This window comes from Schistocerca americana, chromosome X (genome assembly GCF_021461395.2).
Source record: "Schistocerca americana isolate TAMUIC-IGC-003095 chromosome X, iqSchAmer2.1, whole genome shotgun sequence".
Classification (NCBI taxonomy): Eukaryota; Metazoa; Arthropoda; class Insecta; order Orthoptera; family Acrididae; genus Schistocerca; species Schistocerca americana.
In genome coordinates this window covers 639533967-639550592 of record NC_060130.1, presented here as the reverse complement: position 1 = coordinate 639550592, position 16626 = coordinate 639533967, and the positions used below count along the sequence as shown (strand labels likewise).

The window sequence follows — 16626 nt, the reverse complement described above, 5'->3', positions numbered from 1 at the left end:
AAATTGATTATGTGTAATACGTAAAATAAGTTTTAACAGTTACCAGTTTATCAGTGTTAAGTGAGTAAAGTTCAGATTGTATTGTACATCTCACATCTTCATGCCCAATAAAAGCCAAAAGAAAGAAATAAAGGAAGAAAGTGAAACAGAGAAGCATTGTAAGAGATAATATATATTAATTTTACCTGTTGCATGTGTATTTTAATTTAATAATTCAATTTACTATATTCCTTCAAACTTCCCAATTTACAAGGGGTACAACTTCGCCTCTGCGGTTTGCTGATAGGTGGCGACAATGGTAAGTAGTGGTCGAAAGAAACAGATCGCAGATGTCAGGGAGTTAGCTTGGACCTCAGTCAACATAACCTCATTCAAACATTAGTCGATTTGTGTCTGCATCATAAAGTTGTTCTTGATTGAAAATGTCAATTTACGAGCCTAATTCTCGTCATTTGCGGGATGTGTTACTGTTTTGTTTCAGTTTGAAGAAAACAGCAGCTGAGTCTCATCGAATGGTCTCAGGTACCCATGGTAAGGACGCTATTAGTGAAAGAACATGTCGTGAGTGGTTTCAACACTTCAAGAACCGTGATTTTAATGTTGTAGACTGGCATAGTGGTGGAAGAGAGAATGTTTTCGAACATGCAGAATTGGAGACATCACTGATTGAAGACTTGCATCAAACTCAAGAAAAATTGGCATGATTAGTGGAAATTACACATCAAGCCATTTCAAAATGTCTCAAGGCTAGGGGCACGATTCAGAAAGAAGGAACTTGGGTCCCATGTGAGCTGAAACCAAGAGACATTGAACGACTTTTGTGTGTTTGTTAACAGTTATTTCCAAGGCAAAAACGGAAGGGATTTCTGCATCACATTGTGTCTGGGGATGAAGCATGTGTTCATTTTGATAACCCTAAATGCAAAAAATCATGGGGATATCCCGAACATGCTTCCACGTCAACGACCAAACTGAATATTCACGGCTCCAAGATCATGCACTGCATTTGGTGGGACCAGCTCAGCATCGTGTACTATGAGGTGTTAAAACCAAGTGAAACAGTCACAGGTGCTCATTCTTGAATGCAGTTAATGCATTTGAGCAGAGCATTAAAAGACAAACTTCTGCAATACAGCAAGAGGCATGATAAAGTTATTTTGCAGCACGACAATGCTCGACCCCACATTGCAAAAGTGGTCAAAACGTACTTGGACATGTTAAAATGGGAAGTCCTACCCCATCCACCATATTCTCCAGACATTGCTCCCTCTGACTATCACCTATTTAGATCAATGGCGCATGGCCTGGCTGACCAACACTTCAAATCTCACAAAGAAGTCACAAATCGGATCGATTCGTGGATCACTTCAAAAGATGAACAATTTTTTCGACACAGGATTCGTACACTGCCTGAAAGATGGGAGAAAGTAGTGGCCAGCGATGGAAAATACCTTGAATGATACATGTGTAACCAATTTGTTTCATTAAAGCCTCAAATGTTGGGGAAAAACGGCGGAAGCAAAGCTGTACACCTTGTTGTTTTTTGTCACAGTGTCACTTTTGGATATAATGCTCACACAGTAAAAATATGAAAAAGATAGATTGTTTCTTACTATGTAGACGAGGTGATGAGGTGGGCAAAAAGTCCTCCTCCAAAAGCATAAAAATACACACACACACACACACACAAACACACACACACACACACACACACACACACACACGGCTGTTGTCTTTGGCCAGTTGGGCCCGAGCGGTCTATGAGTTTAGACACCTTTTCATTGTGTCCAACTCGGCACTGCCTCTTATGTGATGAGAAGTGATCTATCCTTTTCATATTGTTGTTATTCCATCCTGGACTTCTCAAGTATAGTGAGATACATATGCATTACAGCTCACTGAGGATCTTTCTTAAATAAGTGAATGATGTGGATATACAGAAGCTCATTTTATGTGGTGTGCCTTGTTTTGTTCTTCAGCTGTTTCTGTCATTCATTCAAGGCTAATTTTGTTTCTGTTTTCAAATTATGATTTTTTTTTTTTTTCAAATTTCTGAATAAGAATTGTAGATAATCATGTTAAAAAACCATTGATCTAGTAATCACAATTGAGAGTTTTCACATAACCAGTGCAGGGCTGTAATTTTTTTAAACAATGCTACACTTATGCAAAAATAAAATTTCAAGCTTACCTTAAATGATGAATGAGATAGCATACTTTAATGCTTGGTTAATTTTTTGTTTGAATATTTAGAGGCACAGTTATTCGTCTCATATTCTAGTGCAGAGAGAGAGATCGTCTTGTGTTTATTCAAAATTTCTGTATTAGATAAATATTCATTGAATAATTGTGTAAGACCCACTTTTTAAAAAGAAACACTCTTGTTACAGCAGAACTAGAAGCAGCAACTTCAACCACTCACTCTGAAGCACCGCCAAAAACACCAACAGACCCGTCTGAATGGTCCATAGAGGATGTAATACAGTACATTGCCTTTGTAGATCCAGCTTTGGGAACACATGCAGAACTGTTCAGAAAACATGTAAGATAGATGTAATTGTACAGTTATTTTCGTAAAGCTTATATTTTCTGATGAGTAGAAAGTGAGGACTGAGTGTACATGAGTTAAAGTTTATTTTATACGAGTGGTAAATCTGCAAGGTTAACATTTGTGATGGGCTGAAACTGTGATTTCAACCACCTGAGACAAAAACAAACAATATCAATACAATGATAAGAATGTAGTAGGGAATTGCTTCAATAATGGAGAAGAAAAGAAACTTTTAAACGCCAATAGCTTTTGCATTATTTTTTGAGTACAGTAGCGGTCAAGCTCTATGCTTTTTCTGAGTGTTAGAAACTAGTATTTTGTTTATAAATAACTAATTATTCATATTCCAACTTCGTTTCATCTAATTGTCTTTTGGTGCTAAGTCTCGTTGCAGCACTGTGGTTATGTCTTTTGCATACAGACGAAACTCTTAAATTCAGTGATGTTGTTGTTGTTTTTTTTTTTGTGAATTTACCATGCTCTTACTAGGTCATAAGCTACAGCTGATCCTTTTCTGTGCATGTATTACTTGTAAAATCAATATTACTTGCTTACTGAGGGGCTCTAAATACACCTGTAAAGACACTGCAATGGTAAAGATTTGCTTGATAAGAAGTTATGCAGAAACAGGGCTGATGACGACATAAAAAATAATGAGTCATTTGGAATGTTGGTTCTGGTTTTGTAGATAACATGAAGAATTTATTTTTAAAAGTTAACTATGAGTATTTAGAATGGGGAGATTAAAAACTCTTAAATGTTATGCTGAATAAAGCATTCTGAATTCAGGTTGAAGATGAACTAGGAAATTAGGAGTATCAATGGATTGCGGCATATAAGATATGGATCACTACACTGTTAATGAAATGCCATTGGTGGTTATCATAGGCATAAGCAACATATAGCGGAGGAAAGAACAAGAATAAAGAAGAAAGAAAGGAGAGAAGAGGAAAGGAAAGACTTGCAGAACTGCTAGCAGGATAAGAAAGCAATTTCAACCACAGTCTTTGGATTAGAGTGAGCTAAGTGTATAGTGGTAATAAACTTCTCAATACTCGTGAAGAGCAGCAGCATTATTGCTGCTGTTTTGATAAAACAGCTTTACAAGTAAAGCCCTGCAATCATAATGCACACTGATGCTTATGTTTCAACCCTACATCAGCGCACCAGTAGCAGCACCTAACGGCAAGTCATGGCACTAACACTACTATCAAAACAAATCCTGCAGTGAACTGTCTAGACATCATTCCTATAAAGTTGGATACCCATACAGTTATTAGCTTTCTGTCTACAGAGGCTAGTGTACAGAAGGATTCATTATAATCACCGTGTGTTTTACGAGTATATGTAGTCTCCCTGTATCAGTCTTAGTACTGAAAGAGTCGTGTTGATCTTGTTGGTACATAATTACTAACTATAGTGTGCATGTGAATTTGTATGTGGTACGAGTGTTGTGACAAATGGTAATAAACATTTCTAGTGATGGTGGTAAAGCAGGCCATGATCAGGAACTAATTAGTTAGTTATTTACAATACCTCATTACAATGTTGAATTTGTCAGTTTACAAATAAGCTTGTCTCTGACTATGATCTGGCAATCAGTCTCAGCGTGATGAACTTGAAATGAGCAGAATATAGACTACCAACAGGACATTTTTTTTACAGTGTTTTAAGTGCAAACTCAGCAAATTTTGATACAGCCACATCAACATGAATAGTTAGTGACAGTATTACTATGATCATTGCATATTGCAAAACTGTGGAGGGTATCGTTTGTGTCAGAGTAGTTAAATTTGTCAGACTCTTGGGACTATAGTTGAAATTTTGGAAACATTAAGTATAATTGTAGCACACTTTCATCTGATTTCACATTTGTTGAGAATAGGATGAGGTTAGGAGGATCATACACCTAGATTAGGCTGTTCCAGCTCATGCACTCGCCTGGGGTCAGCAGGGGGCATGGGCACAGATGGGCAGACCGCTGACATGGACAGTCCTGCAGCTTGGCCATAGCGTACGTGATCATCCTAAACTGCACGAGCCTGGGTCAAGGGATGGCTAAACAGCTCATGCATGTGCACAACGAATGCAATACAGCCACCGAACGGGTAGTATATACCACCTGTGGCTATCCATGGGCATGATGAGAGGCAGATGTGGACATCCATGCCCTGTCAGGCAGCATTGGAGCAGCCTGCTGCAGCTTATTCACAGATGAAGCAGTTAACAGTTGTTTTATTTTCACAAGAAAGTCACTCATCTGCTCAGAATGGGGCTAGACAAGACTTAGTTTAAGGACAACCAGCTTGTCGGAAATGAAGAAAAGTTTAAAGCAGGATGCTAGATTCAGTTGAGTAACTTCAAGTGCTTTGTGTCCACAGTCAAAATGAATTGATTTTATCATTAGCAACTTGAATCTAAAATTGGTCATGGCATACTGCAATACGGATACAAGTACTTCCAGATACCTGAAGTGCTATAATCATAAAATAATGGAAAGTTCTCATCAGAGCATAATATGTTGTATGGCAAAGGAATTAGATGTTAACACTTTCATTCTTCGTCAGAACACGGATGCAGAGCATATACTCTTTAGCTTATGCAGAAAGTGTAAACATCATCACATCAGTAACAGCACATATAAAAGTCCAATAGCAATTATTTTCCATTGCAGTCAATCGGTTGGTGTTACAAATGTAGAAACTAATGTGATTCTAACATGCAAGTTATACTATAGGTGTGAATGGACATGCGGAGTTTTTGTGCTGACTATATTGGAATTTTATCAATGACAAAATGTGTCAATAGATAAGATTTGATGTACTCTACTTTCCGATAGATCCATAGTGAGGAGATCATCCAGATGTAGAACATCTAAAATAAATGAGAATACAGAATAAATATGACCGATGACCTCGCAGTTTGGTCTCTTCCCACAAACAACCCAACAACAGAATAAATATTTTCAAAGAGAAATAAATATGCTAATGTACCTTCTGCATATCCCAAGTAATATGGCCCTCATGGATGTTAAAAAAAAAATTAAAAAAAAACTTTAACATATTTTCATTGAAAAGGTAATAAGTAACTTGTCACTAAACATGTAAATGTTCAGTACATTGAGGTGCATATGATAATTCTTTGGCTGTTGTAGCCATGCATCATCAAATAGAAAATTTTACAGCACTTGTCTACAACGATTGTGTTACTGCACTGAATTTGTACAGAAGTCAGATTGTATTAGTACTCGCATTATTTGATATTGTTGGTACCATGCACACATCAGCTGATTATGCTTGGAAATTTATCAGTGGAACAGAAGAAAGGTGACCACCAATAAATCCTTTAGGCTTCTCTTAAACTGAACTTTATTAATGGTTAAACTTTTTGTGGCTGTTGATAAGCTATTGAAAATGTTCGACTTTAAATCTTTGTGAAGATTATCTTATTTCTAGTATTGATTCCATGATCTGATGTTTTTAATGGCTAATACATCAATGAATAAATGTATTGTGAAGCAATAGTTAGTATCCCTAGTTCCCTAATCGTGTCTTTGCAGGATATATTTGAGTTCACACAATAAATAATTCTTCTTACTTGGTTTGGATGCAGAAAACTTTAGCTTCCTTTGATAAGTTACCCTGAAAAATAATCCCATATGACATGATGGAATGCAAGTAAGCGTAATATGCTAGCTGTTTCGTTTTTATATTACGTGTGTGTGATAACATGTGTGTTGCAAATAGAGATTTGTTTAAGTGCCTCAGCAGTTCTGTGGTATGCTCCTCTCAGTTAAATTTATTATGCAGCTGTAATCCCAATAATTCAACACTGACAACTTCTTCGATCTGTTTGTCATCACATTTTAGGCATGTGCTGTCCGGAAACCTCTTCCAAGTTTGAAATTGCATGTAGTGTGTTTTTTCAAAGTTTGGTGTCAAAGGTTTGGCTAGGAACCATTTATTAATGTCCATGAACGGATCTGTGTGAGACCATACTTGATTTGCTATTTATTGCAATGTTTGTGTCATCTGCAAACAATACAAACTTGGCATCTGGTAAAGTTGCAGACTAAAGATAATGAATACACACAGGAAAAATTAAAGGATGGAACTTGTGAGCCACCACATATAATTAGTTCCCAGTTGAATGATGTCCGATAGCTTAATACATGTCTTTTTCCTAATGACACCCTTTGTTTCCTTTCGGATTATTTGAATCTTTTTGCAGTATTTCCTGTCATACTGTAATATTCTAAAGTACTTAAAAAGGTATTATGATTTCACTGTCAGATGCCTTTAACAGGTCACAAAATATACCAGTAGCCTGTAATTTATTGTCTAATGCATTAAGTACATTCTTGGTGTATGTGTAGATAGCCTTCTCAATATCAGAACCCTTTAGAGAAATCCAGCTGTGGCTTTGACAGATAGTATTTGCTGTCAGATGGTTAAGAAGTCAATTTTATACTACTTTTTCTAAAATTTTTGTGAATGCTGGCAAAAGTGAAATTGGATGGAAATTTGATGATATTACTTAATCTCTTTTAGTAAAAAAAGGTTTAACTTAAATATATTTCAGCTATTCAGGAAATTTTCTTGTGATAAGTTACTGGTTATACAGATAACTTAGTATGTTACTAAACTGAGAAGAGTTAACTTTGTTGATAGTTTATCATAATCACTAAAAATTTTGTATTTTATGGAGGACATTACTTCTGTTGGTGTAATGAGGGTCATATTCATGTTACTGAAATTATTTGTAATGACAGGTCTGAGATCTTCAGTGGCAGCATCTGCTGAACCTGATAACACCATCTTTTCAGGAAAAGTTAAAAGTTTTGCAACACTGCACCCATATATCAATTATTCTTAAAAAATACTATCTGCTCCTCTTCATGTTTGATTCCATCCGACTCCCCCTTCACTATATCCCATACTGCCTTTATTTTGTTATCTGATGTGATTATCTTTTTCTTGCAGTGCATTTTCTTTGATGTCCATATGACTGTCTTTAATATTGTGCAAAGTGTGTTGTGAGCTATGGTGTCAACATCAGAGTTTCTGACTGACAGATAAGAGTTACCTTCTTTTATGCGATACCTTTATACTTTGAGTAATCCATGGTTTTCTGATACTTTGGCCTGATATGGGATTAGTTTTTTTTTAGGGGTGGGGGGTGAAACCGTATACAAAAAATGTAAGGACTTTATTGTTAAAATTGCTATATTTTTCATTCATGCCATGAGCACTGTATACATCTCTCCAGTTCATGTCTTTGAGGAGTGTCTTAAAATAATCGGTTTCTAGCTTACTGATTACACTCTTCAATTCAGATTTAGTAGAGTTTATATCCTCTTCAGTATTAATGGTTTCAAAAAAGGAATTGCATTTCATGGTCTGAGATGCCATTGACTATTGGTTTTGTAATAAAATCTTGTTCATTAGCCCTTCTATAACGATATTGCCAAGCACTGCTTGTGACCAATTATGGGGCTGGACAAAAATATGGTAACACCAAAAACACAACACTTTACTTTGCCTTATATGGTGTAAGAAACCTGTTGGCTTTCAGATTAGCTTCCATTGATCTCAAAATGTGTAAATAGAGGTCCTGTGAGGTTTTCAAGGGAATGTTATACCACTCTTCCTGTAAAATACTGGCAAGTTTAGGAACAATGATGGAAGTGGACAGTGATCATGCTCCCTTCTCTTGAAAGTAGACCACAAAGACTCGGTAATATTTAGATCTGGTGACTGGTGGCCAAGGGAGATGCAACAATTCATCCTCATGATAACACAACCAGTTATGGGCAATACGAGGTGTTTGAATTGGGTTCTCATTGTCTTGGAACAGAGCATCTCAATTGGCAAACAAAACATTGTACCATGGATTGGATATGATGAGCCAAAATGGTCCCATAAACCCTGGCAGTAATGTAGTCCATAGAATACCATGATACTGCTGCGCAAATCATCACCAAACCCCCGCCATGTTTCACTTTTGGGATTTAACTCTGGCAGAAGATGGAAACTGTGTGAAACAAGACTTATCCAACCAAATTACTTTCTTCCATCGCTCTATAGTCCAGATTTATGGCTTTGCCACCATGTTTTCCTCTTACAAGCAGTTGTGTCACTGATACGTGGTTTTGGGATTCCAGCTCCCCCCTTCAATTCCCTTCTTATGGAGCTCTCTTTTTGTTGTTTTAGTGCTAACAGGGTTCGTGAGTGTGACATTCAGCTCGGCAGTAACTTGTACAGCTGTTGTTCTCTTACATTTTGTCACAATCTTCGTCACTGACTGACTGTCACAATCACTCAAAACATACTTTCACCTGCATTATGACTTAGTGGATGATGGTCTACCGCTTGCACTGTATGCGGTATCAATCTTCGGTATGATGCCTCTTGAAACACCAAACATTTCGGCTCCCTTTTGTTATGGAAGCACCCACCATACAAGCATCAACAATTTACTCTTTTTAATATTCACTTAGCTCTGACATATGCACTCCCAACTCTACAGACCGCTTTTCTGACGACGACTGACACTTGCAACATATTGAGGACATTGCACAGGTGCCGTTCATGTTCAAATACAACAGCACAACCTGGAGGCTTGGGTAGCATCTGCATTTATTTTGAAGCATGCATTTCTTGCAATGTTTTCATATTTTTGTCCAACCCCTGCAGCTACTGTAGTTAAGAAGTTTACAGTAGGAATTAAGTTGAATGATAGTGTTACTAACTATAATAAATTCTCACTGGAAGAGTTTTTAAGACAATCTACATTAAAATCGCCAGCAGAAGCTATTTCTTCATTTTTGCTGTTAGATAGACCAGTAGAGCTTCAAGGTGATTTGTAAACAGATTAAAGCTACCTCCATGTACTCAGCATACACTTACTATTATGGAGGATGTATTATGTACTTCCATTTGCTGCTGTATGAAAAATTTATGAATCAGAAGTCTGTGTTCTTAAATTTAAAACAATTCCCAGTGAATGTGGCAACTCCTCTTCCCATCATTTCTGCTCCACAAAAGTGAGATGCTAACCCAAATTCTGCAACACTTAACCTTAACCCATCTATACCAGTGATCACATAAAGTTCAGGGAAGCAGATTATTTCAACTGGGTTTGATGACTTTCACCACTGCAGATAGGTACTTCATTAATTTTATTTCATAGTCCTCCCAAATTTTGATCCAATAAAGATAGCTGGCATTTCACAATGACTGAGATAAAGTTGGGTGCTGTTGTGCAGATGCAGTATGTCAGAATTACCTTGTTTGGCTTCTTTCTCAAACTGGAGATTTTTTTCAGTTCGAACCTCTCTTAAAACTTTTTTTTTCTGTTCTCTCTGCCCTAAAAAGGGTGCTGCTCTGATACCTGTAACCACTGGTATTTTACCATTCATGACAGTGACCCCCTCCCCAAAATGTGCTGCTATTAGCCAAGCCAGTGTACACTTCCCTTTTTTGTTGATGTGAAGGCCGTCCCTAGTACATTCATATCTACTGACAAATAAATACAAACCATGCCAATATGTGATCCTGCACTTGGCATAAGCAGCCACTGGAGAACTCGAAATTAACTTTCATAACACAAGAGCTAAGATGAGATCATTAGGGCATCTCAAAACAGATACAAACTCAACATTGGAATGTCGTGATGCTGATGCCATGTTTACCAGGTCACACTCTATACTGTACCCAGGATCCGTGACAAATCTATTGCCCGGCCCACCCATAACAATAGTGTTTTCCTGAGAGAAGTATTTGCAAAATGATCCTAAAGCCTCTGTAGGCCGTTGCTGTAGTTAAGAAAAATGTGGACGCAGAGCTCTGAATCAAATATTATTTGAATTGGATGATACCTCCTGGATGTTCATGAATGGTGTTTCTAAATTTTGTGGTTTCTCAGAAAGGTACACAGATGGACAGTAAAATTAAGCATCCAGGAGGAGGTGAGTAAAGGCACCAACAATTCACTTTTACAATATATACATATATTTTACAAGGATTATCATATTAGTGTAAGATGTACACAAACAGAAATTTTCCGACATCTCGTCTTTGAGCAACATAACTGTGACATGGCACCATCTTGGTCCGAATGCGTGTAGTGATTTTGTATGATGAATTGTGTACACTGTGGAAAATCCAAGATGGCTGTAGTTGTTATCATATTTAACTTCACAGAAATTTTTCATTTCCTAAAAAATCCTAGGATGGCTGTAGTTAAATCATATTTAACTTCATAGAAATTTTTCATTTCCTTGAATGATGCCTCATAAATCTATAGTCTTGTAAAGAAGCTCTGTGTTTGAGAACATTTCAGCCTTTTGTACTGGGGCGTGTAGCTGACACCTTCTAACAGTATGAGGTGCATACTATTATTATAAAAGATCTTGATTAACCCAACTCCCACTCCAATCCCACCCAGATGTGTCCTAAATGTTTGTAGCAAAGCAGTATTCTTTTCTAAGTGTATCTTGGTGTCATTCCTAATTTGTCTTTGTCTCTCGATCCTTGCGCACTCTGATGCAGCTTCTAAGGTTAAATTTTCAGTTAACAGAGGGCTTCCTATAACAGAAGAAAGGATCATATCAGAACTGAGCAGTTCAGTTAAAATAAAACACTTTCAAATTAATAGAAGGAAACATACTGTGTTACAGGTGAGATTTTTATATTAGTAAATTTTACACCCCTATTTTGAGCAATTTTATTTCAGACTCAGCCATGTCAGTATCTTGCATAGATAAAATAGTAGTTTACAAAAATAGGAGTTAAAAGAAGATCTTGGCCAGTTTCCTCCAAAATATTTCTGTAGCTATATCATACTTTGCAAGCCACCTAACAGTGTGTGGAGGAGGGTACATATCGTACCAATAACTGATCCCCCCCCCCCCCTTCCCTGTTCCACTTGCAAAGGCACATGTGAAGAATGATTGTCAGTGAGTGACTGTATTAGCTCTAATCTCTTGAATTTTCTCATAATTGTAATTTTGTGAGTTGTATATGGGAGGAAGTAATATGTTGTCCAACTCTTACTGGAAAGTGCTCACTCAAAATTTCAATGAGAAACCTCTCTGTGATGCAGAATGCTTCTCTTTTAACACATGCCAGTCCAATTAATAGAGCATCTCTGTAATGCTCATATGCAGACTAAACGAACCTCTAACAAAATGTGGCATTCTGCATTGAATCTGCTCTCTCTCTCTCTCTCTCTCTCTCTCTCTCTCTCTCTCTCTCTCTCTCTCTCTCTCTTCCTTCCATCAGTCCTACATGATAAGAATCCCATATTGATGAACAGTACTCAAGAATCTGTTGAACAAGTGCATTATAAGTCAGTTACTTAATGGATGGATACCATTCCCATAAGGTTCTTCCTATAAATCTCAGTCAATCTCAGTCTGGCATATGCTTTTCTTACTGTTTATTTTATGTGATCATTCCACTTAAGGTCACTGTGGATGCTTACCCCTAGATATTTTATGGTACAGATTGATTCTAGCAATGTGTCATAAGTAGTGTAGTTGTACAGTAGCAGATTTCTTTTTCTATGTGTGCACAGTATGTTACATTTATTCACATTTAGGGTCAATTGCCAGAGCCAACAACATTCATCAATCCTCTGCAGTTCATTTTGCAAATCTATACTGTTGTCTGGTGTTGCTGCTTTCTTATAGATAACTGCATTATCTGTAAGCAGTCTTAAAGTGCTTATGATGCTTTCTGCTAAACAGTGACTGACCTATCGCACTTCCTTGGAATACTCTGGAAATTACCTTTGTCAGTTGATTTTGTTCCTTTAAGAGCAATGTGCTGAGTTCTTTCTGCAAGGAAGTCTTGAATACAGTCACAAATCTGGTCGACACTCAATAGGCATGTATGTTTTTCACTAAACGGTGGTGTGGCAAGGTTTCAATTGGCTTTCTTTGCCAGAACTGAGTCACTATTTCATACATGCTAACTGTGCTGTTGATATACCGAGTTTTTTTGTAATCGAAAACATTGATTTAGTTTGAAGAATGTTGTAACGATTAATATGTCGATTGAACAAATCATTACAGAGTACATGTGTTTATATGGTTAATACATGGCAGTGACTGATGACCTCAGATGTTAAGTCCCATAGTGCTCAGAGCCAATACATGGCAGTCAACTATTACAAATTGTCTGTAATTGTTATGAATTTATCACCTTAATTACATAGTTACGGGAAATTACTAAAAAATTACAGAAGTAGATATTTTGCCATGTGATTAAAAAAAAAAAAACTAAAAAAGTCCTGTTACATTTTGCTAGTCATAGGCTACTACAATGTTTTTGCTGAGTACACAGTAAACCTGTCTATGAAGGATTTCATCACCACAGCTTAGTCAAGGCACATTTACACTGAATTTGAAACCTGTTCTGCAAGGAATATTGTTCCTGGACTGCTACGACTAAATGCTGCTATGCAGCATTACTATTGATTTTTGCTCTGTCTGTAATGTTGCATGTTGTCTTTATGAGGTTCCTTTATGAAATGATGTGGAAAAGAAGCAAAATTTACAAATTTGCCACATTCTGTGAGGCAGAGGAGTGCTTCTTGAATATTCAGAGTCATAGTTATAAAAATATTAAACAGAAGCATTCAATACCTACAAAGAATGCTACGTTAGTTTGCACCAGCAGCTGTAATGTAGATTTTAAAAAAAATTAATGTGTCTCATTTTCCAATACTTCAGCAGCAGCAACAGCTGACATCTGCCTCGTATGAAAAGTGATGATCGTGGTGTTGGGGGGGGGGGGGGGGGGGGGATACTTGATGCTTTCTGTGAGCCGGAAGTGAATTAACTACTATGTAGGAGGCCACAGTCAGTAGTAAATGTGGGTGTGGCAGGGGGATCATCAACTGCAGATTCCTCCATCATATTCTTTGGGAGTGTCAGTGACATTGATGCTGAAGTAGTGTTCGTGTATAACTTTATAACATGGACAGACAAAGCTGTTGAAATTCATGGTAAATTTAACTTGAATAAAACCACAAAGAGCTGTTGATTGATTATTTATTTATTCACACAACCAGTTTTGCTGTATTAAAGCAGTATCTTCAGGTGATACCTAGTGTTATATGATTAGCATACAGAGACAGCAGGGAGGGGGGGTGTCTCCGTATGCTAATTGTGCGATCGTCCAAAGTTCACAGTGCCATAACAAAGTCAGTGCCTCGCATCGATACGATAGAAGTTAACAATGTCTTGCTGTATTCCACAGTGATGAATGGGAGGCGCTTGCAAGGTTACATCCTTACTCTCAGCTTCACAGTGCCACCACACTGAGATGCCAATATATGACTAAGAAGAGCAATGCTTGCACCCAGTTTGTGATCAACAATTAAGGTGATAACATCACTTTAAATAGGGCACCAGTGTATTTCATGTCTTATACTGAACTTTAACTGTGAACTTTGTCTATGTACTCTAAGTGAAGAGAGTTGTTAATTATCTGTATCCAGTGATACTTTAAGTTCAGACACAGTCGTAAATACTCAGAACATTCCTGTGGAAACGGATTATACAAAATTAACTAAAACTTCATATCTTTCTCGTAATAAAGTGAACTAATATTTTGTGTGTTCTAGTTTCCACTCGTTCTCTTCTCAGAGCAAGTAATGATCCCACTGTTGCACTGATGGTTGTACTTTCATCAGGTGGAACATTAATCCATGTGACGCTACTTAATATCTGACGATGCTACTGTAACACAGCAAAACCAGTTATGTGAAGAAGTCATCAGTTAAGAGCTGTTAACAGTTTTATTCTGAAGTTCAGTTTCCACGAAGTAGTTTTCCTTGTTTAAAATGAGATTCTGGATTAATTTTAATATCAAAATATAAATAAATGTAGGAGCAATTAAATATATCTTTTGTATTTACGGTTAGAAAACATCTGAAATATAGTGTTTTGAAAGCCTAAATCAGGCCTCTAATTTTTAAAATTTTCTGGTGTGGGAGAAAGGGATCATAGCACCCTCCATATTTGTCATGTCATTACTGACAGCCTGTTCTCAAGGTTGGCAGCTTTTTTAACATTTCCAGTTGCTTAAACAGGCACTGGCAAAATATGCATGTGGCAGTGAATGAAAATATGTTAACTGCGATTTCTGTGTCCCCGAATTTGGCAGTTATACTTTTGGAGAAAGTAATAATATAATTTTAAATCCTATCTTCCCATTTTGGGCTAATGTTACTGAAGACTGATACCTGTACATCTCAGCAGGTAGGTAATATTGTAATGTTGTACATGTATTGTGTTTCCTTGGTTGATTACATTGCCAGAGTCCTAATTTCTGAGATTTTTTTGTAGTTTAGTAACTGCAGTATTATGATGATTAATATTACTGCAATAATTTAGTTGCATGGAGAAAAGCCATTAACAAAGTACGAAACAGTAATTTTGTACAGTCTGTGTGTTTTCATCATATAGAGTTTCTTGAATACATTTTCTTATTCTCTTTCTCTTATTTTTCTTGTAGGAAATAGATGGGAAAGCTCTGCTTCTCTTAAATTCAGATATGATGATGAAGTACATGGGTTTGAAGTTGGGGCCTGCTCTAAAAATTTGCAACTTAGTCAACAGGATAAGAGGAAGAAGGCATTTACCTTTATGACAATAATGGAAACCTTCTCTTATGAAGGTTTCAATTTCTTTTGGAAAATGGTAAGTGTATTAGAAATATATAAAACCAATAATTAATCGCACAAGAAAACTGCTGCAGGATATACTCATCTACTAATATTAGAATACACGAAAATCACATCATCATCAGTTTGAAACATGTACATTACAAACTGAAGTTTCATGAGCCACAGAAAGATAGCTCCATGATTTTCTGCAACTGTACCATGAAGTTAGACACAAATCAGTTAGTTAGATTGTATATTCATTACCTTAGCCAACAAACCAACTGAAAGTTGAAAGGAAAGTTAGAATCCTAGAGAAATGGAAAATGTCTGAAGATAAAGAATTGCTCCTACTGATCCTTGTGGAAATGCTGAAACTTTCAAAAAAATTATACATAAGATTTCAATACTTAGACATGTGATCATTAATATGCCTTTTTTCCTTATTGTTGTTAAATATTCTTCGTTTTCGTGCTACTTTACCCACAGCTTGCAGTTTTGAAGTTAGCAGGGCGCTATTGCAACAAACACTGAGTTTGGAACTCGCTCCAGATACTGAACTTTTTCTTCCTTAATAAAAGTGGGAGGAGGGGACAAGACTGCTGGTCTATGTCAGATGTATTATTTGAATAGTATTTTCCAGTTTTGCAAATTTTCTGTTATTATTTACAGATTGAATGGCTGAATGAGAAAAATTATATTAGATTTGTTACTTTCCTAAGCGATCAAAATTTAACACACAAAATTACACCTACAGTGTGAGTGATTTCTGTGTTTCTGGAATACATAACTGAATGTAAGAGATAGAGTAGACTTAAAAGTAGAATACATTCAATTTGTTCTGGAAGTGGCGAACACATACAATTAAATGTATCATGTGAAGAAAAAGCAGTGAGTGGAGTAGCATATTGCATTTTATTTTTATTTTTTTTTTTTCCTTCCTTCTTCCAGTGGAAAATTTGGTCGTAACATGAGAATAACAGCAAAGTGGCAAATTTTTATTGCCATTTTTATTTCTTCATTGGATCCATCTTAACTTACAAAAGGGTGAAGGAAGTTAATACAGTTGTCACTATTCCATTCACTGAGCTGACAAAAATCGTGGGATACCTCTCTAATATTGTGTCGGATTACCTCTCACCTGGCATACTGCAGCAACCCATGTCGTATGGACTCCTGTGCAGAAATTTTGAGCCATGCTGCCTCTATAGCCATCCATAATTGTGAAAGTGTTGCCAGTGCCGGGTTTTGTGCACAAACTGTCCTCTCGATTATGTCCCATAAATGTTCGATGGGATTAATGTTGGGCGATCTGGATGGCCAAATCATTCGCTTGAATTGTCTAGAATGTTCTTCAGATCAGTCTCAAACAGTCGTGGCGTTGGGGACATGGAGCATTG

At 36.8% G+C, this 16626-nt stretch overlaps 1 protein-coding gene across 2 annotated transcripts in view; it reads left to right on the top strand.

Moving 5' to 3' along the window:
* The window catches only part of LOC124556855 (polycomb protein Scm), a 195527-nt gene that overhangs the window by 152932 nt on the left and 25969 nt on the right, over positions 1 to 16626 (top strand). Inside the window, exons 13-14 of one of the 2 annotated variants that reach the window (XM_047130876.1) lie at positions 2394 to 2542; positions 15079 to 15263. In XM_047130876.1, the coding sequence (XP_046986832.1) occupies positions 2394 to 2542; positions 15079 to 15213 (284 nt within the window). In that variant the 3' untranslated portion in view covers positions 15214 to 15263. Of the gene's footprint in view, positions 1 to 2390; positions 2543 to 15078; positions 15264 to 16626 lie in introns of both variants that reach the window. The other variant, XM_047130875.1, reaches the window with a different exon arrangement.